This window comes from Pseudophryne corroboree, chromosome 4 (genome assembly GCF_028390025.1).
Source record: "Pseudophryne corroboree isolate aPseCor3 chromosome 4, aPseCor3.hap2, whole genome shotgun sequence".
Taxonomy (NCBI): Eukaryota; Metazoa; Chordata; class Amphibia; order Anura; family Myobatrachidae; genus Pseudophryne; species Pseudophryne corroboree.
The window spans coordinates 572,528,873-572,547,757 of NC_086447.1; the positions used below are offsets into that span (position 1 = coordinate 572,528,873).

The following is an 18,885-nucleotide window of genomic DNA, read 5'->3' on the forward strand; positions in this document are numbered from 1 at the left end:
CGTCTTTAATATGCTCTATGTTAGCAAAATATTATCCCTGTCTAGGGTATTAATATTATCTGACAGGGTATCAGACCACGCTGCAGCAGCACTATTTATGCTGAGGCAATTGCAGGTCTTAGTATAGAACCTGAGTGTGTATATACAGACTTCAGGATAGCCTCCTGCTTTTTATCAGCAGGCTCCTTCAAGGTGGCCGGTATCCTAAGACGGCAGTGCCACCTTTTTTTGACAAACGTGTGAGCGCCTTATCCACCCTAGGGGATATCTCCCCACGTGACCTATCCTCTGGCGGGAAAGGGTACGCCATCAGTAACTTTTTAGAAATTACAGTTTCTTATCGGGGGAACCCCACGCTCTTTACACACTTCATTCAACTCATCTGATGGGGAACAAAACACTGGCTGCTTTTTCTCCCCAAAAATAAAAACCCCTTTTATGTGGTACTTGGGTTCATGTCAGAAATGTGTAATAAATTTTTTCATTGCCGAGATCATGTAACGGATGTTCCTAGTGGATTGTGTATATATCTCAACCTCGTCGACACTGGAGTCCGACTCCGTGTCGACATCAGTGTCTGCCATCTGAGGTAACGGGCGTTTTTTGAGCCCCTGATGGCCTTTGAGACGCCTGGGCAGGCGCCGGGCTGAGAAGCCGGCTGTCCCACAGCTGTTACGTCATCTAGCCTTTTATGTAAGGAGTTGACATTGTCGGTTAATACCTTCCACCTATCCATCCACTCTGGTGTCGGCCCCACAGGGGGCGACATCCCATTTATCGGCCTCTGCTCCGCCTCCACGTAACCTTCCTCATCCAACATGTCGACCCACCAGCCGTACCGACACACCGCACACACACAGGGAATGCTCTGACTGAGGACAGGACCCCACAAAGTCCTTTGGGGGAGACAGAGAGAGAGTATGCCAGCACACACCAGAGCGCTATATAATGCAGGGATTAACACTATAACTGAGTGATTTTTCCCACAATAGCTGCTTGTATATACATATTGCGCCTAAATTTAGTGCCCCCCTCTCTTTTTAACCCTTTAGAGCCCTGAAAACTACAGGGGGGAGAGCCTGGGGAGCTGTCTTCCAGCTGCACTGTGAAGAAAAAAATGGTGCCAGTGTGCTGAGGGAGATAGCCCCCGCCCCTTTTTCGGCGGACTTTTCTCCCGCTTTTTTCATGGATTCTGGGCTGGGGTAATTTATCAACATATATAGCCCTGGGACTATATATTGTGATGATTTGCCAGCCAAGGTGTCTTATATTGCCCTCAGGGCGCCCCCCCCCCCCCCCCCCCCCCCCCCCCCCCCCCCCCCCCCCCCCCCCCCCCCCCCCCCCCCCCCCCCCCCCCCCCCCCCCCCAGCGCCCTGCCCCCATCAGTGACCGGAGTGTGAGGTGATGCATGAGGAGCAATGGCGCACAGCTGCAGTGCTGTGCGCTACCTTGTTGAAGACAGAAGTCTTCTGCCGCCGATTTTCCGGAACACTTCTTGCTTCTGGCTCTGTAAGGGGGGCCGGCGGCGCGGCACCGGACCGAACACCAAGGTCGGGTCCTGCGGTCCGATCCCTCTGGAGCTAATGGTGTCCAGTAGCCTAAGAAGCCCAAACTACCACCAGTTAGGTAGGTTCGCTTCTTCTCCCCTTAGTCCCCATGGTCCTTACGGAGTCCCAGCATCCACTACGGACTACGAGAAATAGATTTACCGGTGAGTAAAAATCTTATTTCAACTCCACCGTTTTAAGTGGTTTCAAACCAGTGTGACTTAAGGAAACTTAACACCACGTTAAGGTCCAAGGCGCCACCAGAGGTACAAAGGAGGCTGAATATGCAGTACTCCCTTCACAAAAGTTTGTACTTCAGGGAGAGAGGCCAATTCTTTTTGAAAGAAAATTGGATAAGGGCCGAAATCTGAACCTTAATAGAGCCTAATTTTAGGCCCAAATTCACTCCAGTTTGTAGGAAGTGAAGGAAGCGACCCAGATGGAATTCTTCCATAGGAGCATTCCTGGCCTCACACCAAGAAACATATTTTCCGCCATATACGGTGATAATGTTTAGATGTCACGTCCTTCCTAGCCTTTATCAGCGTAGTAATGACCTCATCCGGAATGCCTTTTTCACTAGGATCCTGCGTTCAACCGCCAATGCCGTCAACGCAGCCGCGCGGTAAGTCTTGGAACAGACAGGGCCCCTGTTGCAACAGGTCCCTGTCTTAGAGGAAGAGGCCACGGATCTTCTGTGAGCATTTCCTGCAGATCCGGATACCAGGTCCTTCGTGGCCAATCTGGAACAATGAGGATTGTTCTCCACTCCTCTTTTTCTTACTATTCTCAACACCTTGGGTATGAGAGGAAGAGGAGGAAATACATAAAACCGACCGGAACACCCACGGTGTCACTAGGGCGTCTACAGCTACTGCCTGAGGATCTCTTGACCTGGCGCAATACCTCTGTAGCTTTTTGTTGAGGCGGGACGCCATCATGTCTATCTGGGCAGTCCCCACCGACTTGTAATCTGTGCGAAGACTTCCTGATGAAGTCCCCACTCTCCTGGATGCAAGTCGTGTCTTCTGAGGAAGTCTGCTTCCCAGTTGTCCACTCCCGGAATGAACACTGCTGACAGTGCGCCTTACATGATTCTCCGCCCAGCGAAGAATTCTGGTGTGCTTCCGCCATCGCCACTCTGCTCCTTGTTCCGCCTTGGCGGTTTACATGAGCTACTGCGGTGACGTTGTCTGACTGGATCAGAACCGGTTGGTCGCGCAGTAAGGTCTCCGCTTGACGTAGGGCGTTGTATATGGCCCTCAATTCCAGGATGTGATGTGAAGACAAGTCTCTTGACTTGACCAAAGACCTTGAAATTTCTTCCTTGTGTGACTGCTCCCCAACCTCGGAGGCTCGCGTCAGTGGTCACCAAGATCCAGTCCTGAATGCCGAACCTGCGGCCCTCTAGAAGGTGAGCACTCTGCAGCCACCACAGGAGAGATACCCTGGCCTGGGGGAACAGGGTAATCAACTGATGAATCTGTAGATGAGACCCGGACCACTTGTCCAGTAGGTCCCATTGGAAGGTCCTCGCATGGAACCTGCCGAAGGGAATGGCTTCGTATGATGCCACCATCTTTCCCAGGACTCGAGTGCAGTGATGCACTGACACCTGTTTTGGTTTCAATAGGTTCCTGACCAGAGTCATGAGTTCATGGGCCTTTTCTATCGGAAGATAAACTCTTTTCTGGTCCGTATCCAGAATCATGCCCAAGAAAGTCAGACGAGTCGTAGGAACCAACTGCGACTTCGGGATATTGAGAATCCAGCCGTGTTGTTGTAACACCTTCAGTGAAAGTGATACGTTGTTCAGCAACTGCTCTCTTGATCTCGCTTTTATGAGGAGATCATCCAAGTACGGGATAATTGTGACACCATCATTTCCGCCATTACCTTGGTGAATATTCTCGGGGCCGTGGAGAGACCAAACGGCAACGCTTGAAATTGGTAATGACAATCCTGTACCGCAAATCTTATGTACGCCTGATAAGGTGGATAAATGGGAACATGAAGGTATGCATCCTTTATGTCCAGAGATACAATAAAATCCCCCCCCTTCCAGGCTGGCGATGACCGCTCTTAGCGATTCCATCTTGAACTTGAACCTTTTCAAGTATAGGTTCAGGGATTTTAAATTTAATATGGGTCTGACCGAACCGTCCGGTTTCGGTACTACAAACAGGGTCGAGTAATATCCCCCTTCCTTGTTGAAGCAGGGGAAACCTTGACCACCACCTGTTGAAGATACAATTTGTGAATTGCATTTAACACTATCTCCCTTCCTGGGGAGAAGATGGTAGAGCCGATTTGAAAAACCGGCGAGGAGGCACCTCTTCGGAATTCCAGCTTGTAACCCTGAGAAACAATTTCTATTGCCCAGGGATCCACCTGTGAGTGAACCCAGATGTGGCTGAAAATTCGAAGACGTGCCCCCCACTGGGCGGACTCCCTTAGCGGAGCCCCAGCGTCATGTGGTGGATTTTGTAGAGGCCGGGGAGGACTTCTGTTCCTGGGAACTATCTGTGTTGTGCAGCTTTTTCCCTCTGCCCTTACCTCTGGCAAGAAAGGACGCACCTCGTACTTTCTTGTTTCTCTGTGATCGAAAGGACTGCTTGATAATGTGGTGCTTTCTTAGGCTGTGAGGGAATATAAGGCAAAAAATTAGATTTACCAGCTGTAGCTGTGGAGACCAGGTCCGAGAGACCTTCTCCAAACAATTCCTCACCCTTGTAAGGTAAAACCTCCATATGCCTCTTTGAGTCAGCATCACCTGTCCATTGCCGGGTCCATAGGACTCGCCTAGCAGAAATTGACATAGCGTTGATTCTAGAACCCAGTAGACTAATGTCTCTTTGAGCATCTCTCATATATAGGACAGCATCTTTTATATGCCCTAGGGTCAATAAAATGGTATCCTTATCTAGGGTCTCAATCTCCACTGATAAGGTATCTGTCCATGCTGCTACATCGCTACAAACCCAGGCCGACGCAATTGCCGGTCTGAGTAAGGTACCAGAATGTGTGTAAATGGACTTTAGGGTAACCTCCTGCTTGTGGTCAGCAGGATCCCTGAGGGTAGCCGTATCCTGCGATGGCAGCGCTACCTTCTTGGATAAGCGTGTCAATGCTTTGTCCACCCTAGGGGAGGATTCCCACCGTATCCTGTCCGTTGGCGGGAAAGGATACGCCATAAGAATCCTTTTGGGAATCTGAGTTTTTTGTCTGGAGATTCCCAAGCTTTTTCACATAATTCGTTCAACTCATGTGAGGGGGGAAAGGTTACCTCAGGTTTCTTTCCCTTATACATGTGTACCCTCGTGTCAGGGACAGGGGGTTCCTCTATGATGTGCAAAACATCTTTTATTGCAATAAACATATATCGAATACATTTAGCCAATTTTGGCTGTAACTTTGCATCATCGTAGTCGACACTGGAGTCAGAATCCGTGTCGGTATCTGTGTCAACTATTTGGGATAGTGGGCGCTTTTGAGACCCCGAAGGTCCCTGCGACATAGGGACAGGCATGGGTTGTTCCCTAGCTTCAGCTTTGTCTAATCTTATGTGCAATAAGTTTACATTAGCACTTAAAACATTCCACATATCCATCCAGTCAGGTGTCGGCGTTGTCGACGGAGACACCACATTCATTTTCACCTTCTCCTCCTCCTGAAAGCCTTCTACCTCAGACATGTCGACACACCACACACTCAGGGAATCCTCTTATCTGAAGACAGTTCCCCCACAAGACCCTTTGGAGAGACAGAGAGAGAGTATGCCAGCACACACCCCAGTGCTATATGACCCAGGAAATAAACACAATAATTTTATGTTTACCCAGATAGCGCTGTTTTATATATACAATATGCGCCTAATTATGTGCCCCCCCCCTCCCCCCTCTTCTTTAAAACCCTCTTTCTACCGTGGTATAAGCAGGGGAGAGTCCGGGGAGCTTCCTCTCAGCAGTGCTGTGGAGAAAATGGCGCTGGTGAGTGCTGAGGGAGAAGCCCCGCTCCCTCGGCGGCGGGCTTCTGTCCCGCTTAAAACAGTAAAAATTGGCGGGGGCTCTTATATATATATATATATATATATATATATATATATATATATATATATATATATATATATATATATATATATATTTATATATATATACAGTGCCCAGCTGTATATATACTTATTTGTGCCAAAAAGAGGTCTATATGCTGCCCAGGGCGCCCGCCCTGCACCCTTACAGTGACTGCCGTGTGTGAGGTGTATGGGAGCAATGGCGCACAGCTTTACTGCTGTGCGTTACCTCAGTGAAGATCATGAAGTCTTCTGCCGCCTCTGAAGTCTTCTTTTCTTCTCATACTCACTCGGCTTCTATTTTCCGGCTCTGCGAGGGGGATGGCGGCGCGGCTCTAGGACGGACGGCGAGGGTGAGACCTGCGTACCGATCCCTCTGGAGCTAATGGTGTCCAGTAGCCTAAGAAGCAGGGCCTTTCAACTCACAGAAGTAGGTCTGCTTCTCTCCCCTCATTCTTTCTGTCAGGAAGCTCAGGAGAGCTCCCTGAAAAGCACCCAGTCTCCTCTGGGCACAGTAGTAAACTGAGGTCTGGAGGAGGGGCATAGAGGGAGGAGCCAGTGCACACCCAGATCTAAAGTCTTTCTTAAAGTGCCCATGTCTCCTGCGAAGCCCGTCTATCCCCATGGTCCTTACGGAGTCCCCAGCATCCTCTAGGACGTAAGAGAAAAAAAGAAAGGCAATTAGCATCCGCAATGGATTCTTAACACTTCTCTGCTGGCCACTGCTGTTGGGCGTTATACAGCTGTGCAGCAGTACGTAAGGGAGGGAGAGAGCAAAGATTGCTGCAGCTTAGTGACAGCAGCCTCCCTGGGCCTGCCCCAGCCCAGCACACAGCAGCATGTGATGGGCTTGGGGGGGAGGCTGCTGTCGCTAAGCTGCAGTCTCTGAAGTGCCGCTGAGCTGCTATATAGTGGTAGTGGGCAGGAGATCACCTTGATTCTCCTCCTCCCAAGTTCCACCCCTGATTAGTAAAATATTATTACAAATGGCAGTGGGTTTAGCAAGTATTATTTGGACATACATTTCTTGTAGAGTTCCTGCTGCTAGAATGCTAAATTCATATGGTGATGTGAAGATGATAGAATAAAACTTCTGAAAAGCTTCCTACATATATGCAGTGCTGCTTTGTGATGTTTCGGGCCTTGGTACTAAGAGGGGGTGCTGTGAGCTCCTGTAATTCGGACATAAAATGTGTGAACTACAGTACACAGAAGCTAGACATGTCTCCTTCCTGCAGCCTAACCCTAACCCTCCCAGGGAGGTGCCTAAACCCTAACCATCCTAATCCTAGCCCCCCCCCCCCCTCCCCAGCGGCTTACCAGATAGACAATACTGGAATCCCCAATGGCGGGGATTCCAGAACTAGGCTTGTAAACCTATATCGGGAATTTGGCATTGGTATTTCAACTGCCGGGATCCTAACCAGATTGGGTTGGGATTGAAAGTCGGCGTTGGGGAGGCCGGCGGTCACAATACCGACTGCGGTATCCTTAAGCAGAGAATTCCAACAGGGGAATATATACATACCTTCCCCCTGTGGGCCCCTAACCCTTCCTGTCCAGCAACCTAAACCTAATCTCCCCCGGAGCCTAACCCTAACTCTTCCCAGGGGGGTGGGGGGCTGGGGTATACCTGACCAGATACCATCTGTAATTTATGGAGAGTGGGAGTATTGTTCTACCTGATTATAATTATATTGTAAACATCAGCAATGGTTCGCTTGGTGTCTGAATAATGAAGTTTAATAATAGAATTTCTGAAACACTGAGAACAATGAAAACAGACTCCGATTAGTACTATATATGCATTATGATTAAGTACATAACAGTCCTGCTTGTCCATAAGACATAACCTTTATTTTCATATGTGTGGACCCTCACATTATGTTCTTTTTCCAGGCTAGTATGACCAGCATCAACAGTGCTTGCACTGATGTGGGCAGCATGGACAATGACAATGTTACCGGAGAAATTGAGTTTGCCATTGCATACAGCCTGAAGACCAGCACTCTGGAAATCTCAATCAGAGCATGCAAAAACCTGGCCTATGGGGATGAGAAGAAGAAGAAATGTAACCCGTAAGATGCATCCTGCTGTTGTGTGTTCATAGTCCTGCTCACTAGGACGTTGTCTGCTGACACTGTACAGGGGCAGACGTATTAAGCCCGGAGAAGTGATAAAGCAGTGATAAGTGGAAGGTGATAACGCACCAGCCAATCAGCTCCTAACTGTCATTTCTCTATCGTCCTAGTGGATGCTGGGGTTCCTGAAAGGACCATGGGGATAGCGGCTCCGCAGGAGACAGGGCACAAAAAGTAAAGCTTTAGGATCAGGTGGTGTGCACTGGCTCCTCCCCCTATGACCCTCCTCCAAGCCTCAGTTAGATTTTTGTGCCCGGCCGAGAAGGGTGCAATCTAGGTGGCTCTCCTAAAGAGCTGCTTAGAAAAGTTTAGCTTAGGTTTTTTATTTTACAGTGAGTCCTGCTGGCAACAGGATCACTGCAACGAGGGACTTAGGGGAGAAGAAGTGAACTCACCTGCGTGCAGGATGGATTGGCTTCTTGGCTACTGGACATTAGCTCCAGAGGGACGATCACAGGTACAGCCTGGATGGTCACCGGAGCCTCGCCGCCGGCCCCCTTGCAGATGCTGAAACGAGAAGAGGTCCAGAATCGGCGGCAGAAGACTCCTCAGTCTTCTTAAGGTAGCGCACAGCACTGCAGCTGTGCGCCATTTTCCTCTCAGCACACTTCACACGGCAGTCACTGAGGGTGCAGGGCGCTGGGAGGGGGGCGCCCTGGGAGGCAAATGAAAACCTTTTTTGGCTAAAAATACCTCACATATAGCCTCCGGGGGCTATATGGAGATATTTAACCCCTGCCAGAATCCGTTAAGAGCGGGAGACGAGGCCGCCGAAAAAGGGGCGGGGCCTATCTCCTCAGCACACAGCGCCATTTTCCCTCACAGAAAGGCTGGAGGGAAGGCTCCCAGGCTCTCCCCTGCACTGCACTACAGAAACAGGGTTAAAACAGAGAGGGGGGGCACTAATTTGGCGTTAGAAATATATAAAAAAGATGCTATAAGGGAAAACACTTATATAAGGTTGTCCCTATATAATTATAGTGTTTTTGGTGTGTGCTGGCAAACTCTCCCTCTGTCTCTCCAAAGGGCTAGTGGGTCCTGTCCTCTATCAGAGCATTCCCTGTGTGTGTGCTGTGTGTCGGTACGTGTGTGTCGACATGTATGAGGACGATGTTGGTGAGGAGGCGGAGCAATTGCCTGTAATGGTGATGTCACTCTCTAGGGAGTCGACACCGGAATGGATGGCTTATTTAGGGAATTACGTGATAATGTCAACACGCGCCAAGGTCGGTTGACGACATGAGACGGCCGACAAACGATTAGTACCGGTCCAGACGTCTCAAAAACACCGTCAGGGGTTTTAAAACGCCCGTTTACTTTAGTCGGTCGACACAGACACAGACAGGGACACTGAATCCAGTGTCGACGGTGAATAAACAAACGTATTCCTTATTAGGGCCACACGTTAAGGGCAATGAAGGAGGTGTTACATATTTCTGATACTACAAGTACCACAAAAGAGGGTATTATGTGGGATGTGAAAAAACTACCGTAGTTTTTCCTGAATCAGATAAATTAAATGAAGTGTGTGATGATGCGTGGGTTCCCCCCGATAGAAAATATGGGCGGTATACCCTTTCCCGCCAGAAGTTAGGGCGCATTGGGAAACACCCCTTAGGGTGGATAAGGCGCTCACACGCTTATCAGAACAAGTGGCGGTACCGTCTATAGATAGGGCCATCCTCAAGGAGCCAGCTGACAGGAGGCTGGAAAAATATCATAAAAAGTATATACACACATACTGGTGTTATACTGCGACCAGCGATCGCCTCAGCCTGGATGTGCAGAGCTGGGGTGGCTTGGTCGGATTCCCTGACTAAAAATATTGATACCCTTGACAGGGACAGTATTTTATTGACTATAGAGCATTTAAAGGATGTATTTCTATATATGCGAGATGCACAGAGGGATATTTGCACTCTGGCATCAAGAGTAAGTGCGATGTCCATATCTGCCAGAAGATGTTTATGGACACGACAGTGGTCAGGTGATGCAGATTCCAAACGGCACAAAGGTGTATTGCCGTATAAAGGAAGAGGAGTTATTTGGGGTCGGTCCATCGGACCTGGTGGCCACGGCAACTGCTGGAAAATCCACCGTTTTTACCCTAAGTCACATCTCTGCAGAAAAAGACACCGTCTTTTCAGCTTCAGTCCTTTCGTCCCTATAAGAGTCATATCTGCCCAGGGATAGAGGAAAGGGAAGAAGACTGCAGCAGGCAGCCCATTCCCAGGAACAGAAGCGTTCCACCGCTTCTGACAAGCTCTCAGCATGACGCTGAGACCGTACAGGACCCCTGGATCCTACAAGTAGTATCCCAGGGGTACAGTTTGGAATGTCGAGACGTTTCCCCTGCGCAGGCTCCTGAAGGCTGCTTTACCAAGGTCTCCCTCCGACAAGGAGGCAGTATGGGAAAAAAATTCACGAGCTGTATTCCCAGCAGGTGATAATTAAATTACCCCTCCTACAACAAGAAAAGGGGTATTATTCCACACTATATTGTGGTACTGAAGCCAGAAGGCTAGGTGAGACCTATTCTAAATCTAAAAAAATTTGAACACTTACAAAGGTTCAAATCAAGATGGAGTCACTCAGAGCAGTGATAACGAACCGGGAAGAAGGGGACTATCTGGTGTCCCGAGACATCAGGGATGCTTACCTCCATGTCCCAAATTTGCCCTTATCACTAAGGGTACCTCAGGTTCGTGGTACAGAACTGTCACTATCAGTTTCAGACGCTGCCGTTTGGATTGTCTACGGCACCCCGGGTCTTTACCAAGGTAATGGCCGAAATGATGGTTCTTCTTCGAAGAAAAGGCGTCTTAATTATCCCTTACTTGGACGATCTCCTGATAAGGGCAAAGTCCAGGGAACAGTTGGAGGTCGGAGTAGCACTATCTCGGATACTGTTACAACAGCAGGGGTGGATTCTAAAGATTCCAAAATCGCAGCTGATCCCGACAACAAGTCTCCTGTGCTTAGGGATGATTCTGGACACAGTCCAGAAAAAGGTGTTTCTCCCGGAAGAGAAAGCCAGGGAGTTATCCGAGCTAGTCAGGAACCTCCTAAAATCAGTGCATCATTGCACAAGGGCCATGGTAAAAAAATGGTGACTTCCTTCGAAGCAATTCCAGTCGGCAGATTTCATGCAAGAACTTTTCAGTGGGATCTGCTGGACAAATGGTCCGGATCGCATCTTCAGATGCATCAGCGGATAACCCTATATCCAAGGACAAGGGTGTCTCTCCTGTGGTGGTTACAGAGTGCTCATCTTCTAGAGGGCCGCAGATTCGGCATTCAGTTTTGGATGTTGGTGACCACGGAGGCCAGCCCGAGAGGCTGGGGAGCAGTCACACAAGGAAAAAATTTCCAGGGAGTGTGATCAAGTCTGGAGATTTTTCTCCACATAAATATAGCTAAGGGTAAATTTATAATGCTCTAAGCTTAGCAAGACCTCTGCTTCAAGGTCAGCCGGTATTGATCCAGTGGGATAAAACATCACGGCAGTCGCCCACGTAAATAGACAGGGCGGCACAAGAAGCAGGAGGGCAGTGGCAAAAACTGCAAGGACTTTTCGCTGGGCGGAAAATCATGTGATAGCACTGTCAGCAGTGTTTCATTCCGGGAATGGAAACTGGGAAGCAGACTTCCTCAGTAGGCACGACCTCCACCCGGCAGAGTGGGAACTTCATGGGGAAGTTTTCCACATAATTGTAAACCGTTGGGAATTACCAAAGGTGGACATGATGGCGTCCCGTCTGAACAAAAAACGGGACAGGTATTGCGCCAGGTTAAGAGACCCTCAGGCAATAGCTGTGGACGTTCTGGTAACACCGTGGGTGTACCAGTCGGTGTATGTGTTCCATCCTCTGCTTTCATACCTAAGGTACTGAGAATTATAAGACGTAGAGGAGTAAGAACTATACTCATGGCTCCGGATTGGCCAAGAAGGACTTGGTACCCGGAACTTCAAGAGATGCTCACAGAGGACTTATGGCCTCTGCCGCTAAGAAGGGACTTGTTTCAGCAAGTACCATGTCTGTTCCAAGACTTACCGCAGCTGCGTTTGACGGCATGGCGGTGGAACGCCGGATCCTAAGGGAAAAGGCATTCAGGAAGAGGTCATTCCTACCCTGGTCAAAGCCAGAAAGGAGGTGACCGCACAACATTATCACCACATGTGGCGAAAATATGTTGCGTGGTGTGAGGCCAGGAAGGCCCCACGAAGAAATTTCAACTCGGTCGATTCCTGCATTTCTTGCAGACAGGAGTGTCTATGGGCCTCAAATTGGGGTCCATTAAGGTTCAAATTTCGGCCCTGTCGATTTTTCTTCCAGAAAGAATTGGCTTCAGTTCCTGAAGTCCAGAAGTTTGTCAAGGGAGTATTGCATATACAACCCCCTTTTGTGCCTCCAGTGGCACTGTGGGATCTCAACGTAGTTCTGGGATTCCTCAAAACACATTGGTTTAAAACCAGTCAAATCTGTGGATTTGAAGCATCTCACATGAAAAGTGAACATGCTCTTGGACCTGGCCTGGACCAGGCGAGTGTCAAATTGGTGGTTTTTTTCTCAAAAAAGCCCATATCTGTTTGTCCATTCGGACAGGGCAGAGCTGCGGACTCGTCCCCAGTTCTCTCCCTAAGGTGGTGTAAGTGTTTCACCTGAACAAGCTTATTGTGGTGTCTTGCGCCTTCTAGGGACTTGGAGGACTGCAAGTTGCTAGATGTGGTCAGGGCCCTGAAAATATAGGTTCCAGGACGGCTGGAGTCAGGAAAACTGACTTGCTGTTATCCTGTATGCACCCAACAAACTGGGTGCTCTTGCTTTTAAGCAGACTTTTGCTAGTTGGATGTGTAATACAATTCAGCTTGCACATTCTGTGGCAGGCCTGCCACAGCCAAAATATGTAAATGCCCATTCCACAAGGAAGGTGGGCTCCTCTTGGGCGGCTGCCCGAAGGGTCTCGGCTTTACAACTTTGCCGAGCGGCTATTTAGTCAGGGGCAAACACGTTTGTAAAATCCTACAAATTTGATACCCTGGCTAAGGAGGACCTGGAGTTCTCTCATTCGGTGCTGCAGAGTCATCCGCACTCTCCCGCCCGTTTGGGAGCTTTGGTATAATCCCCATGGTCCTTTCAGGAACCCCAGCATCCACTAGGACGATAGAGAAAATAAGAATTTACTTACCGATAATTCTATTTCTCGGAGTCCGTAGTGGATGCTGGGCGCCCATCCCAAGTGCGGATTATCTGCATTACTTGTACATAGTTACAAAAATCGGGTTATTATTGTTGTGAGCCATCTTTTCAGAGGCTCCGCTGTTATCATACTGTTAACTGGGTTCAGATCACAGGTTGTACAGTGTGATTGGTGTGGCTGGTATGAGTCTTACCCGGGATTCATAAATCCTTCCTTATTGTGTACGCTCGTCCGGGCACAGTACCTAACTGAGGCTTGGAGGAGGGTCATAGGGGGAGGAGCCAGTGCACACCACCTGATCCTAAAGCTTTACTTTTTGTGCCCTGTCTCCTGCGGAGCCGCTATCCCCATGGTCCTTTCAGGAACCCCAGCATCCACTACGGACTCCGAGAAATAGAATTATCGGTAAGTAAATTCTTATTTTTTCAAGCCTGTAATGATTAGCTGGTGCGTTATCACCGAGTAAAACCGAACCCGCTCATCTCTAGTTATCACCTTCCACTTATCACTGCTTTATCACTTCTCCGGGCTTAATACATCTGCCACACAGGTGTGTCTTCCTCAAGTTGCTATATGAGGAAAAACAAAACATTACATCAAGTGTGTTTGTCAAAGCATAAAACATATTTTTGTGCCACCATATGGCATTTGGAAGAATCTTATGACCAGCCATGGAAGCAGAGCAACACCTCACTCGCTGCACCACTGTGATGCACAATCTTCTCAAGGAACTGTTTTCAGAGCAGGCTTGGCCATGCCACCATGTTAGGCCAATCACTTGTAGGAAGAAACACATAGGGCTGATTAGTGGAGAACTGTCAGCATTGATTTTTGACTGTACACCAAGAACAGGTACTAAATCCTGTAATAAAAGTGGGGGCGTGGGAAAACCAAAAAAATAAAGGCCAGTGAGTCTAATTATCAACCAAACGTGGCAAATGAGGGCCCAAAATATTAGTACAGTATGAATATAATTGGAGGGGACATTTGTGGTCTTCTTTTTTCCCCATTCAATGTACACATGTAACGGTGGGGGTTAGAGGTAAGATGCTCAACACCATATGAGTCCATGTCACACTCTTGATACACTTTAGTATAGGATTATATGATGTATGATATTAGCAGTGAGACCAGTTTTGTGCTCCCCTGTTGTACTTCTGGCGAGATGGGAACTTCTAGGTGCACTCCAAGAAATGTAAAAAACTGTTAAACACATCCATAGCTGCTATGATAAATAAAGGTCTTACTGCCTTTATTATTGGAGGCCATACAGTAAATTAGGCTATATTGAGCAGTATTTAAGTTAAGAAAAGGGTTACATACATCTTGTTAACATTCATAGGGCGATATTTAATTGATCTTTTATATCGCCCCCTGATCGCGCTCATAGAGGTTCTGGGCGCGATCGTGAAAAATGCTGTTTGGGCGCCCAAACGGGTAATTTTTCACGCATTTCAGCTTGCCACCCCTGGGGGGTGTGAGCTGAAATACAGGTGCCGGCAACCATCGCGCCTGAATGGAGCTATAATTTAATAGCTCCGGTGAGAGCCATCTAGTAGCATCCGGTAAGAAGAAAAATTTAATTCCATCCATAATGTCAAAAAGTATTATGTGGACCCCAGGATGCAGCACTGCGAGATCGACAAGAGTGAAATCTTAGATGAAGGGCGCCAGCAGTACAACTGTAAAGTAGAGATGAGCGCCTGAAATTTTTCGGGTTTTGTGTTTTGGTTTTGGGTTCGGTTCCGCGGCCGTGTTTTGGGTTCGACCGCGTTTTGGCAAAACCTCACCGAATTTTTTTTGTCGGATTCGGGTGTGTTTTGGATTCGGGTGTTTTTTTCAAAAAACCCTAAAAAACAGCTTAAATCATAGAATTTGGGGGTAATTTTGATCCCAAAGTATTATTAACCTCAAAAAACATAATTTACACTCATTTTCAGCCTATTCTGAACACATCACACCTCACAATATTATTTTTAGTCCTAAAATTTGCACCGAGGTCGCTGTGTGAGTAAGATAAGCGACCCTAGTGGCCGACACAAACACCGGGCCCATCTAGGAGTGGCACTGCAGTGTCACGCAGGATGTCCCTTCCAAAAAACCCTCCCCAAACAGCACATGACGCAAAGAAAAAAAGAGGCGCAATGAGGTAGCTGACTGTGTGAGAAAGATAAGCGACCCTAGTGGCCGACACAAACACCGGGCCCATCTAGGAGTGGCACTGCAGTGTCACGCAGGATGTCCCTTCCAAAAAACCCTCCCCAATCAGCACATGATGCAAAGAAAAAGAAAAGAAAAAAGAGGTGCAAGATGGAATTATCCTTGGGCCCTCCCACCCACCCTTATGTTGTATAAACAAAACAGGACATGCACACTTTAACCAACCCATCATTTCAGTGACAGGGTCTGCCACACGACTGTGACTGATATGACGGGTTGGTTTGGACCCCCCCCAAAAAAGAAGCAATTAATCTCTCCTTGCACAAACTGGCTCTACAGAGGCAAGATGTCCACCTCATCTTCACCCTCCGATATATCACCGTGTACATCCCCCTCCTCACAGATTATCAATTCGTCCCCACTGGAATCCACCATCTCAGCTCCCTGTGTACTTTGTGGAGGCAATTGCTGCTGGTCAATGTCTCCGCGGAGGAATTGATTATAATTCATTTTAATGAACATCATCTTCTCCACATTTTCTGGATGTAACCTCGTACGCCGATTGCTGACAAGGTGAGCGGCGGCACTAAACACTCTTTCGGAGTACACACTTGTGGGAGGGCAACTTAGGTAGAATAAAGCCAGTTTGTGCAAGGGCCTCCAAATTGCCTCTTTTTCCTGCCAGTATAAGTACGGACTGTGTGACGTGCCTACTTGGATGCGGTCACTCATATAATCCTCCACCATTCTATCAATGTTGAGAGAATCATATGCAGTGACAGTAGACGACATGTCCGTAATCGTTGTCAGGTCCTTCAGTCCGGACCAGATGTCAGCATCAGCAGTCGCTCCAGACTGCCCTGCATCACCGCCAGCGGGTGGGCTCGGAATTCTGAGCCTTTTCCTCGCACCCCCAGTTGCGGGAGAATGTGAAGGAGGAGATGTTGACAGGTCGCGTTCCGCTTGACTTGACAATTTTGTCACCAGCAGGTCTTTCAACCCCAGCAGACCTGTGTCTGCCGGAAAGAGAGATCCAAGGTAGGCTTTAAATCTAGGATCGAGCACGGTGGCCAAAATGTAGTGCTCTGATTTCAACAGATTGACCACCCGTGAATCCTTGTTAAGCGAATTAAGGGCTGCATCCACAAGTCCCACATGCCTAGCGGAATCGCTCCGTGTTAGCTCCTTCTTCAATGCCTCCAGCTTCTTCTGCAAAAGCCTGATGAGGGGAATGACCTGACTCAGGCTGGCAGTGTCTGAACTGACTTCACGTGTGGCAAGTTCAAAGGGCATCAGAACCTTGCACAACGTTGAAATCATTCTCCACTGCACTTGAGACAGGTGCATTCCATCTCCTATATCGTGCTCAATTGTATAGGCTTGAATGGCCTTTTGCTGCTCCTCCAACCTCTGAAGCATATAGAGGGTTGAATTCCACCTCGTTACCACTTCTTGCTTCAGATGATGGCAGGGCAGGTTCAGTAGTTTTTGGTGGTGCTCCAGTCTTCTGTACGTGGTGCCTGTACGCCGAAAGTGTCCCGCAATTTTTCTGGCCACCGACAGCATCTCTTGCACGCCCCTGTCGTTTTTTAAAAAATTCTGCACCACCAAATTCAAGGTATGTGCAAAACATGGGACGTGCTGGAATTTGCCCATATTTAATGCACACACAATATTGCTGGCGTTGTCCGATGCCACAAATCCACAGGAGAGTCCAATTGGGGTAAGCCATTCCGCGATGATCTTCCTCAGTTGCCGTAAGAGGTTTTCAGCTGTGTGCGTATTCTGGAAAGCGGTGATACAAAGCGTAGCCTGCCTAGGAAAGAGTTGGCGTTTGCGAGATGCTGCTACTGGTGCCGCCGCTGCTGTTCTTGCGGCGGGAGTCCATACATCTACCCAGTGGGCTGTCACAGTCATATAGTCCTGACCCTGCCCTGCTCCACTTGTCCACATGTCCGTGGTTAAGTGGACATTGGGTACAACTGCATTTTTTAGGACACTGGTGAGTCTTTTTCTGACGTCCGTGTACATTCTCGGTATCGCCTGCCTAGAGAAGTGGAACCTAGATGGTATTTGGTAACGGGGGCACACTGCCTCAATAAATTGTCTAGTTCCCTGTGAACTAACGGCGGATACCGGACGCACGTCTAACACCAACATAGTTGTCAAGGACTCAGTTATCCGCTTTGCAGTAGGATGACTGCTGTGATATTTCATCTTCCTCGCAAAGGACTGTTGAACAGTCAATTGCTTACTGGAAGTAGTACAAGTGGGCTTACGACTTCCCCTCTGGGATGACCATCGACTCCCAGCGGCAACAACAGCAGCGCCAGCAGCAGTAGGCGTTACACGCAAGGATGCATCGGAGGAATCACAGGCAGGAGAGGACTCGTCAGACTTGCCAGTGACATGGCCTGCAGGACTATTGGCATTCCTGGGGAAGGAGGAAATTGACACTGAGGGAGTTGGTGGGGTGGTTTGCGTGAGCTTGGTTACAAGAGGAAGGGATTTACTGGTCAGTGGACTGCTTCCGCTGTCACCCAAAGTTTTTGAACTTGTCACTGACTTATTATGAATGCGCTGCAGGTGACGTATAAGGGAGGATGTTCCGAGGTGGTTAACGTCCTTACCCCTACTTATTACAGCTTGACAAAGGGAACACACGGCTTGACACCTGTTGTCCGCATTTCTGGTGAAATACCTCCACACCGAAGAGCTGATTTTTTTGGTATTTTCACCTGGCATGTCAACGGCCATATTCCTCCCACGGACAACAGGTGTCTCCCCGGGTGCCTGACTTAAACAAACCACCTCACCATCAGAATCCTCCTGGTCAATTTCCTCCCCAGCGCCAGCAACACCCATATCCTCCTCATCCTGGTGTACTTCAACACTGACATCTTCAATCTGACTATCAGGAACTGGACTGCGGGTGCTCCTTCCAGCACTTGCAGGGGGCATGCAAATAGTGGAAGGCGCATGCTCTTCACGTCCAGTGTTGGGAAGGTCAGGCATCGCAAACGACACAATTGGACTCTCCTTGTGGATTTGGGATTTCAAAGAACGCACAGTTCTTTGCGGTGCTTTTGCCAGCTTGAGTCTTTTCAGTTTTCTAGCGAGAGGCTGAGTGCTTCCATCCTCATGTGAAGCTGAACCACTAGCCATGAACATAGGCCAGGGCCTCAGCCGTTCCTTGCCACTCCGTGTGGTAAATGGCATATTGGCAAGTTTACGCTTCTCCTCCGACAATTTTATTTTAGGTTTTGGAGTCCTTTTTTTTCTGATATTTGGTGTTTTGGATTTGACATGCTCTGTACTATGACATTGGGCATCGGCCTTGGCAGACGACGTTGCTGGCATTTCATCGTCTCGGCCATGACTAGTGGCAGCAGCTTCAGCACGAGGTGGAAGTGGATCTTGATCTTTCCCTAATTTTGGAACCTCAACTTTTTTGTTCTCCATATTTTATAGGCAGAACTAAAAGGCACCTCAGGTAAACAATGGAGATGGATGGATTGGATACTAGTATACAATTATGGACGGACTGCCACGGTTAGGTGGTATAAAAAAACCACGGTTAGGTGGTATATATTATAATAATAATACAATTATGGATGGACGGACTGCCTGCCGACTGCCGACACAGAGGTAGCCACAGCCGTGAACTACCGCACTGTACACTGGTTGATAAAGAGATAGTAGTATACTCGTAACAACTAGTATGACACTATGACGACGGTATAAAGAAAGAAAAAAAAATACCACA

General features: G+C 48.4%; 1 protein-coding gene across 1 annotated transcript in view; it reads left to right on the top strand.

Moving 5' to 3' along the window:
- Nucleotides 1-18,885, top strand: part of SYTL3 (synaptotagmin like 3) — a 170,817-nt gene that overhangs the window by 109,100 nt on the left and 42,832 nt on the right. Inside the window, exon 10 of the mRNA XM_063917458.1 lies at nucleotides 7,516-7,694. Coding sequence (XP_063773528.1) covers nucleotides 7,516-7,694 — 179 coding nt within the window. The remainder of the gene's footprint in view (nucleotides 1-7,515; nucleotides 7,695-18,885) is intronic.